This window comes from Melanaphis sacchari, unplaced genomic scaffold (genome assembly GCF_002803265.2).
Source record: "Melanaphis sacchari strain LSU unplaced genomic scaffold, SCAv2.0 Contig0_pilon_pilon, whole genome shotgun sequence".
Taxonomy (NCBI): Eukaryota; Metazoa; Arthropoda; class Insecta; order Hemiptera; family Aphididae; genus Melanaphis; species Melanaphis sacchari.
Window position 1 is genome coordinate 22629560 of NW_020270366.1, and position 27307 is coordinate 22656866.

The following is a 27307-nucleotide window of genomic DNA, read 5'->3' on the forward strand; positions in this document are numbered from 1 at the left end:
GTACCGCGTGTGGTTTTAGATGTATGATAATAACAATAATTGAAATCTGCGTGAGAAATAAGCAATTCCACGAAATTTGTAAGAGTGCAGTGTTTGTAAGAGAGAGGTATCAGCTGCAAGGCTATAAGTGCAAGACGAGAGAGACAAGAATGAAATCCTTCTATTTGAAAATTGATTTTAATTGTATAATAGAAATCGGAAATTAATTTACTCTTTTGTAATGAACATTGAAGTCTCGTCGAATGAATTAATAAAAATATTCATTTAGATAGTATTTTAATTGTGAATTTTGATCGGTAATCAGTGTTTACTGATTATTATAATTGGTTGTTAAATTTTATTGGTTTGATCTTATGAGGCAAACGATAAAACAAAAGATTTGAAAGTATTGAATAACAAAAGATAATTATTTTTTCCTCTTTCTATACATATGTATAGTGATTTTTGCAGATAAATAATTGTGGTATCTTTGTATACTTATTCTGAATTATGACGTAGTTATCTCGAATATTGAAATAATATCATTTATTTTGTTTGAGTTTGAGAACGCTTCTTATGATACATTGCTATTTTTATTTAAATATAAAAATAATTATAATGCATAATATAGTCTATTAATTCTGTACCTGTAACGTTGTGTTGTATTTAGGTACATTTTATCCGCGGATATTTATAATGAAAAAATTTCTGCAAAAGTTTAAATGTAGGCTAACCGACTCAAGCGGGGTCGTTTACCTTCAGCAGGATTTTTTATATATATATACTGTGTCATCCGTATTTAAGATTAGCTCGTGTCACTCGATAAGGAATTGAGAGAAAGTGGACACACATTTTTTAATTTAACAGAAACTCATTGTTTTTACTTCTGTAATCACTTATCGTTTTTTATTCGAATATAATTTTTGCTATTCATACATATACTTTTAATCTATTTATATTATATTTATTATTTATGTTACAATATTTAACTAATCGATGACGTATTTTTTTCTTTTCTTTTTACAGAGCAATTTCTAAGATACAAATAAAATAAAATACAAGCGCATCATCATATAGGGTAAGTAACTAAATATGGATAAAAACCATATAGACATCGTTGCATGATAGGTACACGCTCATTGATGTTTTATTGACCAAACGGTATATTGACCGTTTGATGTTATTGATATTTATATTGTATATTATTTTATACCTGAAGAAAGTATGAGTACCTACTGTATGAAAAATAATCAAAAAACTTTCGTATTCACTAATTCACTTATAAGTTATAGTACATTTTTACTTCTCGTAAAGTCTTCATACGCTACAAATAAAATAATATATTACATTTAAAAAATATTTATATACCTATGTGGTTATGTAGCGATTCATCATGTAATATGATGTAGGTATAGGTCATAAAGTATATAATACATTTTAAAATAATGAATGTAATCAATAAAATACATAATTACACAAAAAAAAGTTACGCTGGGTCGTATAGTTAGTACAAACCATCCGGCATATCTAATTAATGTTTTAATATACTTTTTTAACACAAACTGCCATTTTTTATTTTTTAACCTCCTGCGGGCTTTCACGAAAACTGATTTATGCTGGTTGATAAGAAAATAATATATATGATCGATAACAAAACAAAAAAGTGCCTTGTTTTTAATGATCGTGATTATATGATATGCTATTGGCCAATTCTAATGAAGTAATAGTTATAAAATTAAACGTTTTTCATTACCAAAAATTACGACAGTATTCATTTAGATGTAAACATATATATATATAATATACATGTAAATTATACAATATACATGTGTATCGTGGAGATATGGAAATTTAACATCGAACATTTACAATAAATAAATAAAATATTTTAAAATGTTGCGTTCATATATACTTCACTATTCATTAGTTACAATATATTTCTAGAGTAAATAGTTAATCATTTGATTCTATATTTCATTTTTACTGAATTATTATAACTTTTCACAATTTATGAAAAAAATTCATGAAACCATTGTTAATAAAATTATTGCAGAGCAAGATTTGTGCGGTAATGTTCTTTTGGTCAGCCTTAGGTTACATGAACCCCAGGCTCATGAAAACACAATATAGTACGTCATAATGTTAGTTTTAATAACATTAGGTCACGATTTTCACCATATTTTTTTATAAATTGTTTTTGATTTTTGCAATTTAAGATCTAACGATTGTGACCTGGCGGCAATACTCGTTGTTGAGGGTAAAAGGTGAAAATCAAACGTTTGAAAAAAAACTGCGTTCGTCGTCCTTGACGGCTTTATTTATCAATACATACTCACATTATAAGTTACCATTGAAAAATTATTACTCCCACACTAAATACTATAATATTAACTTAACATGTATTCTTGTAAATATTATTGTATAATGTGTATTATAAACACATACCTACCTATTATACATAATTGTTATATTACATAAATACTACTACTAATAATTACCAAATTATTTTAATAAATTAGAAAATCCTTTAAAGAGTTCACACATGATTGTTGTTGTTAATATACATAACAAAAATGTTACGTATTTTAATTTAATAACAGACAGTTGTTGTTGTTTTAATAGGTATTTTTTTGTAGGTGAGAATCAAATTAAAATAAATTCATTTTTACATAAAAATAATAATAAAGTTTTGACTAGATAGCTTTCTAAATTGTTAAAAACAAAGTAAAAAATGCGTATTTGCAAAATTTTAAATCATTTATTATTATAAAAGTTTTAGAATTAAAAAAATTTAGAAAAAAAGTGATTATTTGTTACTTTAATACTATTTATTATATATTAAAATATTGTGTAAACATGTGTAACACGATTATTTTATTTTAAAATAGTCTGTTTAAAACTAACTTAAAATCTGAATATTTATGATAGATATCTTTTTATGTAATTATAATATAAGATGAAACAAAAATAATTAAAACAAGATGGCTAAGTTCCCCTTCAGCCCCCCTGCTGTAATAACCAGGATTTCATAAATTTGTCTTTATTATAATGACATAAGCTGCGCGACTTCAGTATTTAAACCCTATCCCTTTTCACGACATGACATAAAAAAATAATAACATTTACTATTTTTTAAGTATATATATTTTTGTTTTGTTACTTATTATTTTATATTTTTCTCCACAATAATATGAAACGTGATTGTTTCAAGAATGTAGTGTACCTATTAGAAACTGGCGGGCGTATTAGGTTTCCGTGTCTATCAAAACAATATTACCGCTGGTTATCACGATTCTTATTGCTGAACGATATAATAACTAATATATAATATATTTCACGACAATGTTTTGAATCATATATGCACTGCAGTGTACTAAAACCGTTATTATCTGTCTATACATATAGTATATACTTCTATAGACGGCAATATGTGCGTAAATAACCGAATGCTTACCGATGTATACGGGTGTCCAGTAATCAATGTAATATTTACGAGTTTATGTATATTATGTATAATATAATCGTAATATATAACATTGTATTGATCATAATATTACATTGTGTAGAAACTTTTTTTTTCTCGCACGTGATTTAAAAATTTTCCTCGGAGCAGAAATTTTCTTTGACAATGTTGCAAACGCCCCTCGGAGCTGTGGCTTCCAATAATAATTCTATAATATTAAAATAAACTGATATCTGAGCCGAAATATTTGACGAATTAAATAGCAAACAAGAAATATAAGCAATAAAATTGTTGTGTACGCTTTAATATTTTATCATAAATGTTTAATAAATGGCACATAATTGCCAAGTTTCTGCAATCGACTTAAAGACAATATATTATTTAAAAATAAGTAAATATTAAGTATAGCAACATGCCTCACCATCTCCCTCACAAAAAATAAATTGTTATCTCGTCATCATTTGAATCATTTAATTTATTCATGATTATCATTATGCATTAATATTTTTGTGTAAATGGAATGCATTGCCGGAAAGGGGATATATTTTACTTGTTACTATTATTAGTTGTTATTATTTAAGTTTAAGATGATTAAAATTCTTGACTTTTGTGGATTTTCAATTTTTTATTCAGTCGTGCATATAACACTTTAAATAACATAAATCAAGAGTAATAAATCTGTTTTATATGCCGTAAAAACAATTACAAATATTATATTTAAATATATTCATTTTTTAAATTGTAAATAATTTCTTGTATATTTTATACAATGTTATTTTTTTTTAAATTTGAACTTTCAAAAAACATTTTATTTTAAGAAATAAATATTATTTTTTATTATTATATTTACCACAACAAAGGTTCATCGCGTGACAAAAGTGCATCATACATCCCTTTGTTAAAAAAGTCATTTTACAAATATTTGTGATAATACCTATATTTTAGTGTTATATTATTGATATTACCTGTTCACTAGAAATCACGAACATGAAACATGTAGTTTCTAATAAAAAAATCTATTTAAACTATTTAAAGTGAATTGTATGTTTTGAACGAATAGTGAATGATATATTTTTCCACTGTTTTATAATCTCACATTTCATTGTTTTGTAATCATACTTAATATTTTCTATGTATATATATATATTTATTAACCAGTTTTTTTTTTTTTAGTTTTTAATGCTATAATCATCCTATTCATAATAATGATTATAATACGTTACTTTACTTTTACTATATTATTAATTCGTACAGTACGAGTATAAACATGTATAACCGCAGAATCTTGTCGGAATTCGTACAGACATTTGTCATAGTCTAACAATCTAACGAAAGTTTGAAACGACGCCCCTGCAGCGAACTCGCGGCACGCGGAGAAAGGGGTTGACAACGACACGTTGTAATAACACAATATAATACCCAACAATATTTTACGACGTGATGGGTTTTCACTTTTGTCGGCGAGTTACGTGTGTTACGCACGCCACAGAGGGTCGGATTATACTATTTATAATATATCGGAATACGATATAATATAATAGATCCCGAGGCGTACATATGGGTTTCTATTCCGGCGCGAAGTACCTATAAGCCCGAGGCTATCTCGATTTCCATTCGGCATGAGGCTTTCGTCGGAAACGATATGCGAACACCTCGGGGCCGATCGTCAGACACATTACATATATTGCATATTATTATTATCGTGTGTGTGCAGAGCTTGCGCTAAGAAAATTTTAGAACTGCCCAACATTTTAATATTTTTTGTAGATGCAGATTAAGTAAATTTGTCGCTCGCTAAATTCGCTTAATTACCACTATTTACCAAACTATATATTGACCACACATGTAAACACTTTATACATTACTTTATTTATTATAATTTATTAATAATAATAACAAATTAAAATTTTTTTTTTTTTTTATCTTCAGTGTCTTCGCCACTATCGTCACTATTGATAATTTTGTTTTTACCAGATGCTTCAAAGAAAACTCCACTAAAATAACTTTGTTCCTTTCCTTTTCTTCTTTTGAGGACTCGATGTTTCTTTTTAGACATCCAATGGTAAACTGTGTCCCTAGGATCCCAACCGTATAATGGTGGCATATTATAATTTATATATAAGCTCAAGTTTTCTGTCTCAATATTCATAGTTGAGCGTAATGGTGATTTTAATAAGTTGCTGGCACTTATCAAACGTTCAACATCAGCACTATGAGGTTTAGCAGCTGCCACTCTTGCCAACATTGTACAAACATTTGGAAAATATTTTGAGCCACATAATGTTTTTACTAATTTAATAAGGTTCATTTTTCGTAATTCAGATATATTTTCCATTGATATCAATTCATCATACTCCAATGAAAATTCTTTTAAATCTATGTCTGCGCCAATTAAATTATGAATATCTTTGATGCATGCTACAGAAGATAGTACAACAAATGGTTTTATAATTGACAGTAAATTTTTATCAATAGAAAATCTTTGTTTTAAAAATTCTTGAAGAGAACATACAATTTCTTGTTTAACTGCTGCAAGACATCTATTTTGTGTAACAAACTTATGATGGGATTTATGACGTGGAATTTCTATACTTTTTATAGTTATTGAATTTAATGTAAGTGAACCATCTTTATTGATAACTACTTGTTTGTCTAAAGCCTCAACCCAACCTCCTATAAGTGGGGTAGACTTTAACATTTCAATTTTATTAATGATGTACATAGTTTTTTCATCCATTGAAATAACATTCAAATCATCAGATTGCAATTGTTGTTGATACCTTGAAAAAATGTATAAAACATCAGCCAGAACTGCCATAAGGCGAATGTTGTACTCATGAGTAAGAAACTTGAAATGGCCCACATGAACTTTATCTGAAGAATTTTTAAAATAATTGACTAAACAAGACCATGAAACCAGCACATTATTAAGAAGCGTATATGAAAACTGAGACCATCTAACTTCAAAAACTTTTGGAAGTTGAAGCAATTTGAGGTTATACTCAAGAGCAATATTTTTCAATTCTCGTGTCCTCAAACCAGATCTTCGAAAAAATGTAGTTAAACCAACAAGTTTTTGAAAAAGTAAACTAACTTCAGGAACCGATTCACTCACTGACTCCCATGCTAGATTTGAACGGTGTGCTGCACACCATAAAGTAATTAATGGGCTCATAACTTCAGTTCCACATGCAGTTTTTTTCAAATTTGTTAATAAGGTCCACAAGCCAGATTTTTGTCCTACATTCGAACTCGCTCCATCAGTAACTAGAGAAGATGTTTTTTTCAAAATATTGTTGAAATTTTCATTTCCAAGTCTTTTAACACATGCTGTTTTTAAAGCATCACACATACCTTTCGCACCCCTTTCAACAGGTTCTTCAGCACCAAGAAAATAAAGTTTTTCTTCTCCTTCTAGTGTAATAGATTTCATCAACACATACATTTTATCGATTTGAGTTCGGTCAACACTTCCATCACAGCGCAAAGACAATGCGAGTGAATTATTAAGAATATCTTCCACAAAAGATGACTGATGAGTTTCTACAATACATTCTAGAAGGTCTTTATGAGTGTGTGGTGTTAGATACTGAAGTTCACTATCATCAATATTATTTGATACTTCACCATTTAATTGAAACAAATTTGCTTTTTGTGATACAATAACCCGGCTGGGAAAAGAATAAGCAGATAGTGTAAGTTTCTTAGCATCATTATAAACATGAATCATAAGACAGCCAATTTTCCTCGCCAATTTGTCATTTGCTTGATTGACTGCTTTTCCCATTGGAGTTATGGCCATTTTTTCAGAAGTATTTAAAGTTTTATACTTATGTACCTTAATCGCTTCTATGTGATATGTGGTAGACAGATGGTCATTTAATACTTTCAGAAGATATTTAGTTCCATACTCTTGAGCGATTGCAGGAACTTTAGATTTATTATTACTATATCGCTTTACTATGTCTTGTTCTGCATAACATGGCTCACAACGAATCAAATGTTTTCCTTTAAAATGAAAATGTTTAATGCAACTACTGTCTGAAATAAGTATTACTTTTATTAGTTTTGGTTATTAAATACATTTAAAATATTATAAAAACATTCTAAACAATATTTACCATTCACTAAAGTTGTGTTCTTTTGTTGAATCTCACTAATCTCAGTATTTATGGTGTTATCCAAGCTGTTTACTGAAGTGCTATTGCCGCTTGTGGTGTTAATTAAGTTATCTACTAAATTATCTATTATCAGGTAAAAATCTATTATTTATTTAACATTTTAATTTAACATACCTATGTTAAGATCAGTATTTTTACTTTTATAAAGCCATTTTTTCATAAGACCAGAACTGCTTTTTGGGGCTAATTTTTTATTCTAAAATTCAAGTTTTGAAATATTGATTAATTTATAATAAAACATTAAAACATTTAAATAAAATTGTGCGCTTAATTTTAATAACAGCCATTCATGCAAACAGCATCATTTAAACTTGAACCGAAAAAATATGCCAATATTTAACAATAAAAGCAGAGAAGAAATAATTATATAAATAATTAAGCTATTTAATCAACTTATATAAGCAAACTAAGATAATGCAAGCTTAAATTGGGTGCTATGGATACATATATACCATAGTACATACTGAATGTAGGAAGTACTTTATTCTTCAATATTATTTAAATATGATAAATAATATTGAAGCCTTTGGTGACGGTCCACATGTCAAATTATATCCTTGTAATAGTAATAATATGGTGACATTTGCTGGATAAGAATAAAAAAAAATGTGTTTACTTTATATTTATAAATTATAATATGTTAGTATGTACCATTTAAATAATTAAATAGGTAGGTATACTATATAGTAAGTTAGTATTACTGTATTAGTGTTTTACCTTTTTTAAATCCATGTTCGCTACGCACGTCACTTTCACTTGGTCACTTCTTCGTCTAAGTAATTAGTAAAATAAACATAAAACATGACGAATTTAATGGTCACATTATTATCACTTTCTGTATTGCATCGTGTTATCATATAGATTACACAATCTTCTATGTGTATATGATAATAAATGTTATGGAATGGATTGATAACATTTGTGTAAAAAATATTAAATAAAATACATACCTACTTAAATTAAACAATATTACATATTCCAATAATACAGAAAATTCACGATTTTTGGTACTGACCAAATTGGTTTTTAGAGTTGCCCATTTCAATTTAGAACTACCCACATTGGTTAGAACTACCCATTAGCGCAAGCTCTGTGTGTGTGTACATGAGAGTTCAGCGCGTTTAATGTAGTAATAGTGCGTAGGTCCTCAGGCACGAGCGGACCGTCGGTGAAATTACCGTTAAATTACGCGATCGATGCCCGCAGCCGCAGCACCCCTTTCACTCTCTTCCTGTTTACAGACGATGTATCGAAATTTTTTTCGTTTCGTATATACATAGTTTTTGTTTTTTTTTTTCAATCACCTAAAATGCCCATGACTGGTTCGCTGACGAATCGCGCGCGGCCATTGATCTTTACGTTTCACCTGAACGTCGATCAAATTAGTATATAAGTTATGATTATCCGCTACGATTGTAATTTATATTATTAATTATTATTATTACTAATTATTACTTTCTCTCGCTCTCGTCTTCTGCAGCACCGCGGATAAGATGATGAGGTTCAGCATGTTATATCGACGGCGGCGAATAATCGCAAAACGACGGTGACGCATCACACAGAGCACTCGATTAGGTTATAATACTGTACAAAAAATAATTTTTCCATAATATAATATATAATACTTAACTCATTAAAGTTAATTGTAATTTTTATTTTGTATATATTTTGTAGAGAAACGGTTTAAAAAAAAAATTGTTTATCGCTCGTAGCGATCATGTTCTTAACATTTTATAACTGTAGACTACCTACAGAGTAAACTATATATTCGGTGGTTACTCTAGTCACTATATTATAGTAGTAGTATAGTGTACCTATATAAATCGCGGTTCTAATCGTTAAACGATTTGTTTCATTTCTGTTTATATACCTATTATAATATATATAATTAGTCCCCATAGTCGACAATATAACTATACCGCAATGTCGCCGAACGTATTTTAACTTTTTATTATACAGGATTAGTTGAAATTCACGTAGTTAAAATTAAAACATTATATTATACACGATAAAAAAAATACGAAATATTAGTTTTACTACTGAATTTACCTACTAACAGTTGAAAAATTAGAATAATATATATTTGAAAGACTACTACAATACATAAAATTACTATTAGAAAATAACCAGTTTACTGTACTCATCCATAAACCTGTAAAGGTACGTAGAAATGTTGGTCAAATGAGTCATATGACTAAATTGCTGCCAATAGTATACATTACAGTTTAACTGCAAAAATATGCTACGGTGAAATTATTGTCAACAATCTTTAAAAAAAAAATATCCATTGTAGAATGAATAAATGATAAAAAAAAATCTAACCATCAAACATCCATTATATTATAATTGAAAAATCTTTTACAAATTATTCAAGCTAATATAATAAAGCTGTCAACTATTATAACAATCTAAAATATATGTCTTAAAGTAGGTTCTTTAATAGCAATTCCAGCTACTAAGAACAATTGGTAAATATTTAACGTAATTTATCTTTATTAATCTACATAGTTCTAATTTTAGATAAGTACCTCTACTTGATTGTAGGTATATTTAACAAATTTTCTTGTAAAATAATCATCTGCATTAATAGAAAATAATAATTACAATTAAACCAATAATAAATATTTAAAAAAATTATATATAGAATATTACATATTATATAGTTATGAATTTATAATGATATGAATGATGTATTGATGTTTATCAATTTAGAAGAATCACTTTTTTTTTTGAACGTATTAAAATATATATAAAAATTATTTTATCGAGTTTAGCTGAACTAGGTTAGGTATGTTGACCTGAATGTTATCATTATTATTATAATCTAATATAATAATTATTAATTAAATATGTATATTGGGTATCATAATTATTTATATTTAAATATTAATAGTATATTGAGTACTGAGATATCGTTATTTATGATTGAACAATATTTTTTTAATAAGACGTAATATTATTATATCAATGTACAATTGTTGTGTGTCGTAATTTTTCTCAAAACCAACCTCCTTGTTAACGACGATGTTACACATAAACCACATTCTGCACATTTATCGTAAAAAATTCTGTTCGAAACTGTTTTGTCGTATTGATACGGGTTAGATAAGGAAATCGCCCGTGATACCGGTCGGATTGCAGTATTACACAAAATAGATGCGGGCAGAAACGATTTGCAACTGTAGTAATAAGTAACGTAACATACAATATCTACGACAATTTAACATCTCGATTCGTATGATAAAAACGTTTTGACTTATGAGTTACTTATTTACCTCATTTAAAGCAGTATTTCTACCTCTTTAATTATTATATAATAATATACTGTTTCTTTACGACCTATTTTTTTATTATACAAACTAAGTAGTGAAAATTAATACAGAACTCGCGCGCTCGTACTAAACGAAATAGATATTAACATATTAAGACAAATTCACATTGCTCATAGGCGTACGTCATATACCACTGCGAAAATAATTTAAGAAAGTGTACGTGTATTAGTCATTCGACATTTTATTGAACGAGCATAGAACACATGTTTTGTCCCGGTCGTTTGTCACATAAAACATGATGTTAAAGTGTACCCCAAGCCTATAAGTACATATGTAGTAAAATGTAAACAATACAATTTTATTAAACAAACGAAAAATAATTTTTTAGTCTCTCAAAATAAAATTTTGTACTAAATAATTATTGTGTAATAAAGTGATTAAAAAATACAATGTTCATACTTCACAGTAATATTATGTATATCATAAATTCATAACTAACGTATTATGTCTACCAGTAACCACGGTCCGTTTAAAGTTTTTTATGAAGGCTGCATAAAAGACAGAGTATCTATTATAATTTTTATTATTTCGTGACCGTACCCTTATATTTAAATCATTGTCCGTGCGATGAGCACTGAATTTTCCGATGAATTCGTATGGAGGTTAATATTAAACGCGTGCACCGCCATCTGCAGCAACGTATAGTTGTGTACCTATATGTTTTCTATGGTTTCGAAAAACGCACACGAACAGTGTTTTCAACGAGAACAGTTTTAAGTAGCTATATTAAAAAGGTAGCAGCGGGATAATATAATTTCCATAGAGCGGAAGCTGACTGTTTAATTGCTAAATGTGTACCTATTAAACGTGTACTATAAATATATACAGAGTGGTTCGCCTAACGTGTTACATTTTATGCTTTATATAACTTCTTATTAAAATTCTAATTTTTAGAAATTGTAAGTATTCCTAAAGAGACCATATTTTTAGTACTTAAAAACTCACTTGCATTACAATATTATTTTGATTAATACAATAAATTCTGATTTCTGAATAATGGTTGAAGATTTGTATAAATCCGTTTATTCCTATAAGAAACCTATGGATTTATATATATATAGATGATTTTTTACATTCTACTATCCTACTTTGTATGGCGCTTAGTCTTTGAAAAACATGTAGGTGTATACAGGGGCGGATTTAAGGCACTGTGAACTATGCAGTCGCATAGGGCGGCAAATTTATGGAGGGCAGCTTTTTATACGCAGTAAAATTGTATTTAATATTTATTTTATTCTTGTACCTACCTATAAAAAAATACTTAATTTTTTTCTTAAAGTTTTCAATTTAAAAATAAATAGTTAACATTAAAACTACTTATATAACCAAATAATTATTTAATACATTTATTATTATTTTTTTTTTTTTTTGTATAATAAGAATAAAGAGAAAATACTATATTTGAATCAAAACGTTTTTTATTGAACTTTAGTTAAATGAAAAAAATAATTGCATAATACATAGAAAATGTTATCATGTAAGGAAATTTTGTTGTACAGAGGTAATTTTTTTTTAAATAAGAGCGGTAAATTTTTTTTCTTTGGCATAGGGGCGGCAAATTGTTAAATCCTCCCTTGGGTGTATAGAACACTACACACGCATCGTTGTGCCAAAATTGATTAACTTGAGACTCATTTCACCTGACAAAATATATTATTCTTAAAGTTTACATAATACTTTATATATGCACTTTCAGACACAAAATCGGTGTGATTGAGAAAGGCCACAGATAATAACGACCATTATTCCACGAGACTGCAAGCTGATGAAAAATACCATTACTTTTATACAAAAAAAAAATATGCTTGCGGTCTGTGTGTTTGCCTCGTTTGGATCATGCAAGTTTAAAATCTCACTAGATCTCGACATAAATATTTCAGCGAAAACATTCCGTTCCTAAATTATAGTAAATTATATATAAATAGTGAGGCTCATAAATTATGACTCTTTATATGCAGGTAGCGGGTAAATTCGATCATTTAGATCGTCTTATAATATCATTGTAAATTGTAATTATTGTAAACGGTATACGTATTTGCGACAAGCCACAGATAATCGCTTTTTTTCGTCTGATTTTATCTAATTTATTTATCATTCTTAACCATCCAATATTTCTACGTCAGTTTCCCTAGGATTTCGCGCCAGGTGGCTTGAAAAGGTACAATTCACTTTAATATGACAATTGTTACACCATATGACACTAATTTTAGAATGCGGATCGTATTTACATTTTTTATGTGTATATATTTTATAAGTTTGAAAAATCTAAGTAATAAAGTAAACCGTGGTAAAATAGTTGGTATTAATTATTATGACATCGGGTGCCAAGTACCCCAGAGCCTTAATTTCTATTAAAGCCCTATTAAATCGAAAAATATCTATTGGCTTGATTTAAAATTAAATATATTTTTATTATTCAATCTACTGACATAATTCTATAACTGTTTTCGCAGATACCTAATAAACTAATTATTTAAAAATTATATTTTGATTGGGTTGCATAAAATATGCTTGCACCTCCGGCGATAAACATCTAGTTGCGACGCTGGTCACATAGTATATTATAATATATACATCAAAATTTAAATAAATACATAATTATGAATTAAAGGATGAGTTAGAAAGACGATTTGATAATTATTTTGTTAATCTCTCTATTTATGAATAGGTAATAGCCATTAGTTTCGTATGATATTGTTTCGACACGTGACCCGCATGACGCATTTTATATTGTATGCGACTTAAACGTACGAAATCGACAAAAGATAAAAATTTCTCCTCCTATTGCACATCAGTCTAAGTATTATAAAATTCTCCGACCAGCAAACCCAAGAAGAAAGTAAAATGTCACAACATTTATTGAATTTCAATAATATATAGGTATAAAATGTATCATGAAATAATGCAATAGGTATAATTTGACGTGTAATCCATTCCTTCAACTGTGGCAAAAGATGCGACAAAAGTCATTGTTCTAATAAATATAACAGCAGTATTACCAGGGATGAGAGGAGAGGGTTGAACGACGTTTAAAAGACACTATGCAGACACGGAAAGAACGAGTGAAATTTTTCGCGTGTGGGCTTGCGGACGAGTCGTCGCGGTGGAAAAGAGAAAGAATTAAAAACAAAAAAAAAAAAAAAAATTGAAATACCCGCTAACGACAATATTATTATTTATTATAATATTATATTATGTGTTTCGAATACTTGTCGTTATTTATTGCGATCGCGCGGTGAGCCGAGACGCGACGGCGACTGTAACGCTGGCGGGTCGAGCGATTGCAACGGCGGCGACGTTCGTTTCCGCTGCCGCTAGCTAGTGCGTATGGCGGGGAGCGCGGCTCGGCGGCGGTGCAATAGCGCGTCATTTGCACTCCATCGCTTCGCTCTCACTCACTCTCTGCCTGTCTGTCTGTTTCGCTCGCTCTCTCTGTTTCTTAGTCAATTACTATCTCTCGGTCTCTCGCTTATTCTCAGTCGCATAATAACGGTCTCTCGCCGGAACCGACCCGGTAACGGAACACACACGCAACACGCGTCTCGCCGTGTGTTGTACAGTACGTGCGGCGTTCCTTCCGAAACAAACATCGACTGCGCCGCGCTATCGGCGGTCATCACGTGTCTCGTTTCCGCCGCGGTCGTGTTGTTCCTTGTTCCGCGGACGCGTGTGCGGATCTTTGTACGGATATTGTTTTAAGCTTCGCGTGCGGCTGAGCGCGTGTTTGTCTGGAAATCGAGATTTTCTTTTTCCGCTCCCTGGGATTTTTTCCTCGAAAACCGCCTTTCCAAGTGCCACGCTGAGAATACCCAAACGTCGTTCGTGTGATACACTCGGAGAGTGTTCCGTGAACGCATTTCGTCGGTCGGTCTCTTTAAAAGGTATCTTATACGACACGACTGCGAGAGAACCGTTATTGCTTTTATATTCATACATAAAACGATGGATAATGGATTTCAGGAAGATGCACCGGAAAATTTCGAGAAATTTTTTTTCGACAATTTATATACGTCAGATAAGTAATAAGGTATTAATAAGTCCCAAATCTGTTAAATTGATTCGAAAAATGTACTAGTATTTTGAATATTAGTAATAATTTATTACTATGATAAATAATAATTGCAAATTGTTTAATATAATTTATAAATCAATATTATTTTTTTGACCAAAAATAGCTAAAAGGCTAGAAATAACTCAATACTATAATATTATAGGCAAAGTTTAATAAATGTTGGTCATTCAAAATACGCGATGTGCATTAAGATTAGATATTATATTGTATTTTCAAACTCTGAAGTAAAATCAGAAATTATTTTTTGATTAATAATCAATCATTTATTAAAATACATAAACATTAAACATTTTAAATTCATATTATACTTAGCAATATGCAACGCAGGTTTGGTAATGTGCAGGTAAAGCGTACAAGCGAGTGTTGAAGCAATAGTATAAACTATAGTTTATAAATAGTCTGATTTCATATTCAATAATTGGCAATTATTTTTAGTAAAATTATTGAATATATTATTACTATTAAAATACCTATCGCAGTACTGAAATTATATAAAATAGTATTAAAAAATCATTATTAATTTTGAATTTAAAGATTCCTTCAAAACGGATAGTTTTATAGCCATAAGTGCAATATATCGCTTAAAAATATATATCATTCCATCCATGAAATAAATACATGAGTGTATAAACCATATTAATATCGGTTATCAGTATAGGTGTACATTAATTTATTGTTATAATAATCCATGTAGTGAAATCGATAGGAATATGCACCATAATAATATAATATAAACGTAAATATAATCATTATTATGTTATTACCGTTATTAGTGTTATTAAAACATAATTGACAGGATATTTTTAACACGTTCCTTACTGATCAAAATGTGTATAACACGGCCATTATTATTACATTTGAAATAATTCCTTACACATAATTTATAATAAATATTATATAGACGAGGCTATTAATAATGAACTTCTTTCAAACGTTTTTTACAATGTCTTGATCGGACACACTCCACAATAAATTATACGAACTATATTTCTATATATTCGATATAATCTACATTTGATGTCGCTCAATATATACTCGTATTTTGATGGTGACAAATACATTAATATCGTAGTCACCATACAGTTTAAAATATTCCATTCATCATCATACGATAGTAATGTACTAAATAAATTATATACAACATAACAATAATTATAATGTTATTACACGTATCATACAGTAAGTATAATCCGAACACTACGAATGCGATCTTATATCCCATTACCTAAGTAATATGTTTTATAATATTTGATTTGATTTTTCATTTATATTTGTAGGGAATTTTAATTTCACCGATAGTATGATGATAATAATTATTGACCAATTATAATTATTATGAATAGCGTTCAACGGTAAATATGTAATTAAAAATTCATAAAGTTAGCGATCGTTTGAAGAACCACATTACTTGTACATAAAAACTATTTGATCACCAAAGCCTTATAAAATTCAACACCTATGCTTGTATTAACTATTTTTTAAATAAAATTTAAGTTGAAATTATTATACTTCAACCATTAAAACATGGCTAATAAGATAGAAAAAATAAACTTAAAAATTGTGTATTTTAAATTGATAACATAATAAGAGGAGAGACCATTCATTTTTGAAAAATTCAGATCGAGAGAAGAAAAAAGTTTTTTAAATTTAGTCTAGTGAGGTAATTATAAATACTCTCCTCAATTAGTATAATTTATGAAATCAATGCGATCTCGCCATTGTTAGGGAGAGTAGAGTACGTGTATTACGATCGAGCCCCTGGTTGAATACATGATTGGATAGAGAATTGTGGTTATTTTTTACATAGCTAATTTTACAATAAATACGTGGTTAATATTTATAAGAATTGAAACTAAGAAAATAAAGAGACGCAATAAAAACTATTTTTAAAAACAGAAATTCCTCTCTGGCAGATTTTCCCATTCGAGTTTCCTATATACATATACTTCACACATAAAATTACAAAACAATATAACATAATTTACTTACGATGATAATGAGGTCCATATTACTATATAAGTATTGATTTTTAAAATAACAACCAACGAAAATCGTCCTAGGCGCGAGTATCAAATCTATTTTTATAAATTATAAACGTACCTCATCACTAAATACTGAAAGAAAAAAATATGCGAAATACACATTATTATAGTTATGTTGATCTAAAATGCTCGACATTTTACTAAATTCTACCTTTTGATAGATCGACTACAGCTCCACACCATCGATTATTACTTATTTTTATCTCGTCGTTTGTTTACCTTAGATGAAGACCCGATCGTCGGTATAACTCTGTGCGCACAAAGAGCAAGGCTGAAACGCATCGTCGTGCCCTGTCCCATCACAACGTTGCCACACAGTCGGACAGCCACGCGCCGCAGCGATGGGCAACTCGAACAGCCACGGCAGCAGCACGTCGTACGCGACCGGCGGCGACGCCCGTTCAATACCGCCGCATTCGTGGGCCTACTCGTTCCCGCGGTCACAGTACTTCAGGCCGCCAACCTCCGGGCCCAAAGTGCTGCCGACGCACGTGCCGGGCCAACAACCACGGCTCAGGGCCACCGAGAACGGGTCCATGCTCCATACGGCTGGCACCATAAACGGTAAACGGCCATACGAATATCTTCACCGGGACGACGTGAGTATAATGTTTGCGATGTACGCCAATATATTTTTTCCAATTAGTGTTATTCGTGTTTATGATTTAAAAATTATTAAGATTAGCCGTCTAAAATATGCCATAAAAATCATGAATGTATGGAAAAAATATGTTCAAAAATTGTAAAATATAAATTACCTAATTGTAAAAATTATTTAAACTAAATTTAATAACTTAATTAGATATTCCATATTATTCATTGCAAAAAATCAAGTAAACTTCTTATTAAAAACAATTGATTATATTAAATTTTATATCAATGTATCAACCGAAAAACGATTAATTTATCAACATTTTTATGACTACTAACCTAAATTATTAAAAAGATTTACTCGATGGTGAAATATTATTTTACACCTTTATTAAGTCGGTCTTAAAAATAGTATAAATATTTTATTTTATTTCACTTAAATATAAAATTTTGTCGAAATATCAATAAATATATTTATGTATTTTGTGTAAGTATAATTAATAATTATCATCAAATATGCAGAAATATGCCGAACAATTTATCCTAATTGACTTAGAGTTATTACGATTCTCAAGTTACTAACAAAAATTCACGCTCTAGACTAATGATTATCCTATGTAGTGTGATAAAAGCTCAATGTAATTACTTTTTAAACATTTGTATTCAAATTGTTATTGCTGGTTAGCGATCACACTAATAAATAAATAAATATCTACTATTCATTATTGATCTCTATACTTGCTTCCGTTTTACTTTAGAATAATTACTGATTTAGAACCGGTCAGGTTTAACACTTAGGATATATAAAGTGGTCCTAGAAACACTTAAATTGGAAGTATTTTACTTAACCATTGAAAAAAGTTACTCAATGGCATTTATTGCTTTAAATGTATTACAATTAATATACATGTTTTATTTAACATAAACTACTGGTGTTGTTAGTTATTATTCTTGAATATGGTACATTTATTCTCCCCGTGGTTATTACGGGTTAATTAAAAAATGTTTTAATGCTTATAATACTGTTTATATTTATATTCTCTTTCTTTTTTTAGAAAAAGTAATTAACATCAATACAAAAATTATTTAATTATTTTTATATTGAATTCTATATTTTATTATTTATTTTTACCTAACAGTAAAATAAAATAAAATTAATGTTATGCTGAAAAAAAAAATATCAATCAATCTTTCATTTATAACAACTCCATAAATATTTTTGACCATGAACCCGTTATTTAAAAATAAAACCATAAAAATCATATAAATCCTTGAAATATTGTATTAAAGGAAATACGTAAGTATATACGTATCGTGTTATAATAAAATATAAAATAGGTATGGTATATTATAATGATAACTAAAAAATAGAGCATGATACTTTCCATACTGCACCTAAACACATCTGTACCACGTTTGCCTATCTAAAACTCCCTTTTACAAATAACGAATACAAAATATTGTCTAACGTCACTAGTACTTTTATATATAATAAATAATAACAAATCATGTTTTTAAAAGTTTCATAAACCAAAATTATTCATGTTTGTTAAACCTTTTAATCGTTTAATTAAATTTTTATAGTCAATAACTGCTTCAATAATAATCTTAAATATACCAATTTAATTATAATTTGATTTAATTCTCAATCTATTTTTTAATCAAAATACTAATAACACAAATTGTTAAAAAAAAAAAACTAATTTTAAATAAAATTTGACTGAAAGTTTAAATACATAGGTATTTATTATAACTTAAATTCAATAATACAAATAGTATAAAAATTAAATTTGAAAAAAAAAATGTGAAATGCATTAATTAATATATTATACTATGACAATGTGAGCTGAATATCTACATAAATATGTTTGTGTGGACATTTTTAAGTTTAAAATAATTAAATCTTTATATATTATTTTCACTATGACATATTATTTACTTAATAAAAATCAAAAAAATTAAAGTATTTAAAAAAAATTATTTTAGATCCAACATGGATATGGATACGAAATTCAAAGACACGTTCCTAGAGATGGAAGACGAGATCGTATGGGGTACAATATGTATACCAGTGAACCAGACTTACGGTTTTCAGACTCCCGTCAACTGCCACCAATGAATTACCAACATCATCACAATCACGGAGATAATGGTGCTGTCAAAGGCAGAATGTCTCGATCTAAAAAAAAGTACAGAGCTCCTCAAGTGCCACCATCTTCGTCACATCATAACGGAGTGAGTGCATGTGTTAGAAAATATTCTTTACATTTCAAGACGTACCTATAATAAAACCAGTTATTATGGTTATAATATAATTATGTCAAACATAATGTATTTATATTTTTTTTTTTTTTTTTAATTATGCAAAAACTAAAATATTATTCGAAATTTATGTATACATTTTACATGAATTGTGGATAAAAGTAAATAGGAGATTTAAATATTTAACAAGCGTATATTATAGTACGTTATACGCATCACCTGTAGAATGAGAATTTCTTCAGTTATTAAATGACTATATCTTGGTTTACCTATTCAATTTAACTGAAATTCGGTATTATTATATAAGTTACGTGTTTTATTTTTCATAGATGGACAGCTCTTCTCCGGACTCGTATCAACATTGGGAAAACCACAGGGATAATAGTAGATCTAGTCAAAATAATGGTATGCCGAGATTGAGGTTATTTAAGACTAGAGCAGAGACAAAACGTAAAATCAGCAGAGATGAATTAAAAAATGAAGAGTTTCAACCTGAAGTTAAACCACAACCTAGCAATCTACATCGAAGCATGTCTTCTCCGCAATTTCAAGTAAGTTTATTTTTATTGTACTTTTAACGAACTGTCAAGTTTAAAGATTGCTAGTCAATATCACATTTTCTTTATTGCATGAAGAAAACTTAATATAATATATGATATAAATTATGATACTAGTTATGTAGGTACTGAAATTAAAATAATATAAAATATTTACAACGTAATATCCTTGGAATATCAAAAGAATAATTTTACATGATATTAAATAGGTAGTTCATAATGTCATATTTGACTTTCTGGCTGTATAACAATAAAAAAAAAGTTAAATTATATTTATTTGTGCACTTTTTAAAGTTTTTAAAAAAATAAAGTATTCTTCATTAAAAAGTACATGTTTTGTAATTTGAAATTTATAATAAATATATAGTAATATTATATTTAATTATAAAAACTAACTTTAAATATTTATCTAGACTATAAGTAAATAAAATATTAAAATATACAGTTCTCTGATGACTATTGTTGCTACGGATGTATATTAAAAAAAAAAAAGTAGGCAAGAAGATACCATTATGTTGTACATTAGGAGTTGAGTTAATCACTATTATGGGTGTGTTAAATTTGATTTCAATGTTATTTCATTGTATACGAAAAACAATTCTGAGTAAAGATGGTCAAGCCTATAACACCAAGTATAATTGTGATATGTTTTTGATCTAACTATTAAAGTCTATAGCTATTATTTTACTTTTAGTATTTTAAATAGATGGACAATTTTTTTTCCAAAAATATTAAATTTATTATATTATGAGTTATAATATGCATACAAGTTTTAAATTCGACGAATAATGTTTTTAACTATAATAAAATAATTAACATTACTATTTATCGTTAAAATAAATGATTTCGTTCAAATTTTTCTTAAAATATCTGTAAAAAATAATTGTTTTAATACTTTTAATAAATTTTCAAAACTGATTTACATAAAAAGAAAAGTTTTTATTGATTTTAAACTATTTAATAATTACCAATTTCTTGCTACTTTAACAAATTTTATCAAAATTCTTACTTAAAATGCATGTAAAAAAAAAACTGTATTAACAACTACTGTACTGTATTAACTATATTAACAATTGCATAATATTTTCTAAAATTCTTCCGCAAAAATTAAGATATTAATGTTGTATCAAAATATATCAATGTAAAAAATTATTTAATAATGAACTTACCTATATATACTTTATCATTCGGATAAATATTTTAAATTGTAAATTATATTTTTGGGTTCAGGAAGCTTGGAATTCGTGTTTATGCTCGCGGTTTATTTATAGCCTAGATTGTAATAGACAAAACGACAAGTGATATATGTGTAAAACATCTAACTTGTGTTACTGTCACAAATGAAAATTACAAGCGGAAGGCTAATTAAAAATCAATCAATACAATTTATTTTAATTTTGGTAAAAATTACAATACGTGCTCTATCAGTAATATATGATAAGTGATGAAAATTAATTATCTTTAGATTAGCGCAAATTGAAATAGACATTTTTAATTACTTGTAATGTTGCAAATTACAGATTACTTCCTATATCCTATACGTATATTTATATTTTATGTTTATCGTTCATTTTATTATTCTAGAGTGCTTGCCTAATATTTCTGTAATATAATCCGATTTAAATCAACCTTATATTCAACAGCAAGCTTGGATATACCAAATTACTAAGGTCAATTATATGACGCAAAATAACTATTAACATTTTTAATCAACTCAATTAAAAGTTCATTTCATGATAGAATATTAAAGTTTAAAAAAAAAACTAAAACTAAAAAATATAGTATGCAAATATAAATCAATCTAACTAGCATGCACTATAATTATAAGGTTTTTCACAAATCCTTGCATATTTTTTATCATTATTAAACCTTCATCACCCCTAAACAAAATGTTGACGTCCAGCATATTTGACCCCTCCGCATAATGTACCTTACTCTTAAAAACGAGCCACTGTTTCGTATAACAATGTAACAGCTGCTGATTTTCGACGGGGCGTCCTTTGTCGTGTGGACCAGTTAGTATTTAGCATTTACGCAATAGAGCAGCTAGCTCGGATTTAGAAATAATAGGAAATCTTCCGGCACGCGTCAAATTTACAATACCGGTTAGGTACCCTAGGTGAGCATATTAATAATCTTTGAAATTATCACCCTATTAGATTTTTTAAGTAACAAAAAAAATTGCATTTGTAAAACAAATATTTAATTTGTCTATGAACTTATATAAATTGAAATTATTTTTTTATCATTTTTATTATTTTCTTCAAAAATCTGTTGAAAATAAAATATTTACTCCTCGGAAGATTTTTAAAGGGTTTTAATAATAACAACTTTAAATGTTAAATTTATTTATCTTTGTTTTTTAGGCTGAATTGAAACGTGTGACTGAAAGGCTGAGAGAAAAGGAATTCCGTCATCCACCCGTAGGTCGCGCTTCGGAAAGCTCGTCTAATCCGGTTTCCGAAGATCGTACGGCTGTTGTCACTGACAGTGATAAACATCGCGAAAGCCCAATGAACTCTAACAGACAACGGTTAATGGCTGACCGAGCTAAACGAATGTCCAGATCAATTCCAAATCTCGCAACTAAATTACAAGAAGATGATGACGTTCGATGCACGGGCGAGGGTTCGTCAGCCACAGGTTCCAACGACGAAAATAAGATCCACAACAAACAAGATAAGCAAAAAACGAGGTATGCCCTGTAAGAAATAGTAATCAATTATTTCAATGATTCAAGTGTTTAATATATTTTTGTCGTTTAGTGTGCCAGATATTAAACCAAAAACTTTCTATTTTGGTATGAATGAATTCAACGATACGACAAAGATTAGTAGAACCTCAGAAGACGTCGATCGATTCGCTGAGAGCTTTAACAAAACGAACGCTTCACCTTCTAATAGTATTACTAGCAGCGACCCCACAGACGAGGTATAAGTCAAAGACGGTCTTATTTCAATAATAATTATTATCACATGAAATATACTTTTAATTTTTACCTAGTTCAGTTTGAAACATTCTATGAACTCAACATTTTGTCAACTAATTAATTTTTTTTATTAAACTGGGTTTTTTTATTTTTATTTTTATGAAAGTAAATTAATATAATATTTTTGTTAATATGTATGTACTACTTATATCTGTTTATTTTTATATAACAAAAACAATTAAATGTTTTCCCTTGCACATTTTAATTTTGGATATAAATTAGGAATAATATTTCATATTTATTACACCATGACTAAAACTTAAAAATATCTTATTTCTATATGTATATATTTTAGAGCGGTGGTGATATATCTCTTCAACTAAGACCCACATTACCAAGAAAACAGTTTGACATCCCTAGATTTAGTCCAACAGCTGCTTGGCGCTTGCTCACTGCTTTAGAAAGTCCTTCACCAGTTAGTCCTAACTACAGCGGCGGAGAAGAAGACTTAATACCAATTATAGATCAACCTCATAATTCTGGTGATAAATCCGGAGATAGTGGTATTTCTGGAGATGCTAGTCCTAATTCAGCCCATAATTCACAGGTAATTCATAAATAACATTTTTAAAAATATGAATTTACTATAAATTATAATATTATAACTTTTAGGTTGCTTGGACTCCACAGCAAGACTTGGAAGAAACAAGTTCAGATGGAGGATTGGATTCAGCACCAGTTTCACCTCAAAGTTTAGATACCACACAATTTTCAAGAACTCGTACAGTCGCTAAGCCAAGTTTCTGTCTATCCCTACCCAGAGATGAAAGTACAGGAATTGATAAAAGATATGGACAATTAGTGAGTTTGATTATTAATAGAAGTATTTTATATTTATTAAAACAATAAAATGTATTGTATACAGAATGAAGATTTTTCGCCAATGAATCCGCCCAAATCTCATGGTTACTTCAAATCTAAGTTAAGTAGAGGAAAAGCATCGACAGATAGAAACAAATCACAGTTAGATGAAAACTGGGTGTTAAGTAGAAGTGTCCCAGATTCATTGCATCAATCAGGCTTAGTTGGTAATTTTCCATCTCAAAATTGGAATCAGCTAGAATGTCAAAATGGAGAAGAACCTTCTGATGAAGAATTAGCTATGTCATCTTTACCAAAGTTTTCATATTTAGCTGCAGGCAGAAGAGCTATGTATTTACCAGAATACAAATCGTTAAACTATTTATATCAAAAGTAAATTTAAATCTCTTAATAACACTTAATAAACTGTTAATAAAATTCTTTTTAAATAATAATTTAATTCACAGGGATACAACAAATGTACCTCAAAATAAAACCATTGTATCAAAGTCATGTGAAGACCTCACAAGAGATGAATTGGAGGATGAAGAGTTACCAGTTATGAATGAAAGAACAAAACAAAAATCGACAAATAAAAAGTTTGCATTTCAAAGTACAATACGACAAATTGAACGAAAGAAAATTGCTGAAAAGTTGTCAAAAGAAGCAGAGTACAAAGGTAGATATGCACATTTACATATTTAAAATATTTATATTTTATTTGATGTAATTGATTACAGAACGCCAGAGACTTAGTGAAATGGAGGCAATGCGTCGAGTGGAAGAAGAGTTTCAGCGAAAACGAGAAAGAGAAAAGGCAGATATTCGACAACAGTTGAGACTGTATACATTAACACAAGGTGATAGAGAACCAGCACAACCTCTTCCATCTGGTACTCAAGTACTTTCTGAATTTAGAGAGTCAAGACGTGACTATAAAGATTACAACTCTTCCAGGTAAAAATTATTTAATACTGAAAATATTTAATAACAAATAAATATACTTAACTAAACTATCTATCTTAGAGTTGAACATGAACCTAGTAACCGTTCAGAAACTCCAGTGAAAAAATCTACAACTGTGCATCCAAAAGTTGTATACCAAATGCCCAAAAGTACTCCAGTATATGTGACACCAAATAGTGTTCGTAAGCAATGCAATGGAACTGAAAAGGGATCAACACCAACATCCGGAAATTACAGAAGAGACTTTGCTCAAGGGGCCCTTCCACGTTCTGTGGCAAGTTCGGATTCAGAAGTGTCTGTGTCGATTACTCGACCAACTTCACGTACAAAGCATAGAAGCAGGTAGATAAATCATTAATTTAAACCTGTTATACCATAAACCATAGTTACTAAATGTCTAAAGTTAACAATTATATTACATATATTACCTAATTAAAACATATTACTACTTAGTAAATTTGAAACGCATGACTAATTCAAATACATATACTTAATACTTAACAAAAACACTACAATAATACAAAAATTTAACAAAACTAATAAGTAATAAAGTATTGATTTAAAAACATTAAACATAAAAATTTTTATGACATCATTAAGTTTAGTTTTGAATATATTTTAACAAATTAGTTAACTATAAACAACAAATATTAGGTATAACTTTTAATATCTAATTAATATATTAATTTGTGATATTTATATGACCATTGGGGTAAGTGTTAGACATATTGGATTTTAGGAGAGGGGTTAGAAAATATAGATTTTTTTTAAATAAGGAATATTTCTTTTATATGACCTATAAACAAAATAATCATACTATAACAATCGGTTACAAATTTTAAGAAAAATGAAAATCAACATTACTTTTCAAAAATTAAAATTAAATGTCAGTGACTTTTCTTTATTTTTTAAAATTGTTTACATACTTTATTATAACTACTCCTGACAAACAAAATAAACCTAACAATGTCAACAACTTCTCACAAAGCTTCAATAAACTTAACAATAAACATATTGTAAATGAAAATATTAACTGCTATCATGCTTTGGTTAACAATTCTAACACAGGTTTTAGCAAGTATGGAGTTCGGGATTAAGTGTGTATTCTAGTCAACAAATATTCAAGTCACCATTTCACCAATATAGGTTGGTAGTAAATGTTACTTGGTCATTTTAAATTGTAGGATAATGTTTTTATTTTATCCATCTAGATCAGCCAGTCCAATATCTGATCAAGAAAACAACGACACTGGAATAAATCTTAGTTATGTACAAATTATAAAAAGCTTAAAACAAAAACAAAATAACGAAACAGTAAATATCTTTAGAAATAAATCTTTTTATGCATAGGTATTTAATATGATTAGTGATTTTTTTTTTTTTTTTTTATCAGGAATTAAATGAAGTTACCAATGAAAAGATTCCAGCTAGTTCTATAGTTGGTATAAATTCTCTACAACCTTTTATGAAAAATAAAAATTCAATGTACAAACCTATTGTTTTCAATCCGATAAACAAGAACAAATTTGCTCAACCATTGATGTAAATTTTTATTATATAATTATTTACTTAATTTTTAATGTATTTCTATTCTATTTAAATTAAATAATTTACTTAATTAATTTCATCAGAAATTATTAGCTAATTGTTATATATATACATATTTTATAAATATAGTCATGAATCATGATTAATTAACTTAGTTAATCATATAAATAGTAATATTCATTAGTTATATTTTGTATATCAAATAAATTATATAGTTTTAGTTAATTCAAATATTTTGTTTTTCACTTTAAGTGTTATTTATATTAATTTCAAGTTAACAAATTATATGTTTCAATAATTGTTATCTTATTTTATTAAGTTAAGATTGGAAATGTACAACATTATAAATGATTCACACATGTTATTATTTTTAAAATGATCACTTTTTATTTAATTTAGGTGTTATAAAATTAAAATACCTACTCCATGTTGATTGCCATAATAAAAATTGTTTAAATACTTATATCTAATAATTGTATTTTATGTTTATGATTATTTATTGTTTAAAAATTTATTTAGATCAT

General features: G+C 28.4%; 2 protein-coding genes across 7 annotated transcripts; one reads left to right on the top strand and one right to left on the bottom strand.

The window, feature by feature from the left end:
* Window positions 1-1016: 1016 nt before the first annotated feature.
* Window positions 1017-26815, top strand: LOC112597893. 3 transcript variants are annotated; one of them, XR_003114867.1, is made up of 14 exons: window positions 1017-1057; window positions 17294-17668; window positions 19647-19895; window positions 20252-20473; window positions 22846-23174; window positions 23245-23410; window positions 23764-24015; window positions 24081-24269; window positions 24334-24662; window positions 24737-24948; window positions 25010-25226; window positions 25296-25577; window positions 26304-26381; window positions 26447-26535. XR_003114867.1 is itself a non-coding variant. In XM_025344122.1 (14 exons), exons 2-14 carry the CDS (start codon window positions 17411-17413, stop codon window positions 26779-26781), a joined length of 2961 nt encoding a protein of 986 aa, XP_025199907.1. In that variant the 5' UTR covers window positions 1017-1057; window positions 17294-17410; the 3' UTR covers window positions 26782-26815. The 3 variants fall into 3 exon arrangements, 2 of the variants coding, with proteins under 2 accessions (XP_025199907.1, XP_025199913.1); XM_025344122.1 differs by lacking the exon at window positions 26304-26381 and adding an exon at window positions 26629-26815 and having other exon boundaries at window positions 26447-26549; XM_025344128.1 differs by lacking the exons at window positions 1017-1057; window positions 26304-26381 and adding exons at window positions 14436-14982; window positions 26629-26815 and having other exon boundaries at window positions 26447-26549.
* LOC112597909 (E3 SUMO-protein ligase KIAA1586-like) lies at window positions 5191-8710 on the bottom strand. 4 transcript variants are annotated; one of them, XM_025344156.1, is made up of 5 exons: window positions 8341-8710; window positions 8076-8209; window positions 7738-7819; window positions 7564-7674; window positions 5191-7483 (listed from the first exon to the last, which is right to left on the bottom strand). In XM_025344156.1, exons 2-5 carry the CDS (start codon window positions 8076-8078, stop codon window positions 5343-5345), a joined length of 2337 nt encoding a protein of 778 aa, XP_025199941.1. In that variant the 5' UTR covers window positions 8079-8209; window positions 8341-8710; the 3' UTR covers window positions 5191-5342. The 4 variants fall into 4 exon arrangements, with proteins under 4 accessions (XP_025199941.1, XP_025199934.1, XP_025199925.1 ...); XM_025344149.1 differs by having other exon boundaries at window positions 7564-7677; XM_025344140.1 differs by having other exon boundaries at window positions 7564-7686.
* Window positions 26816-27307: the final 492 nt, after the last annotated feature.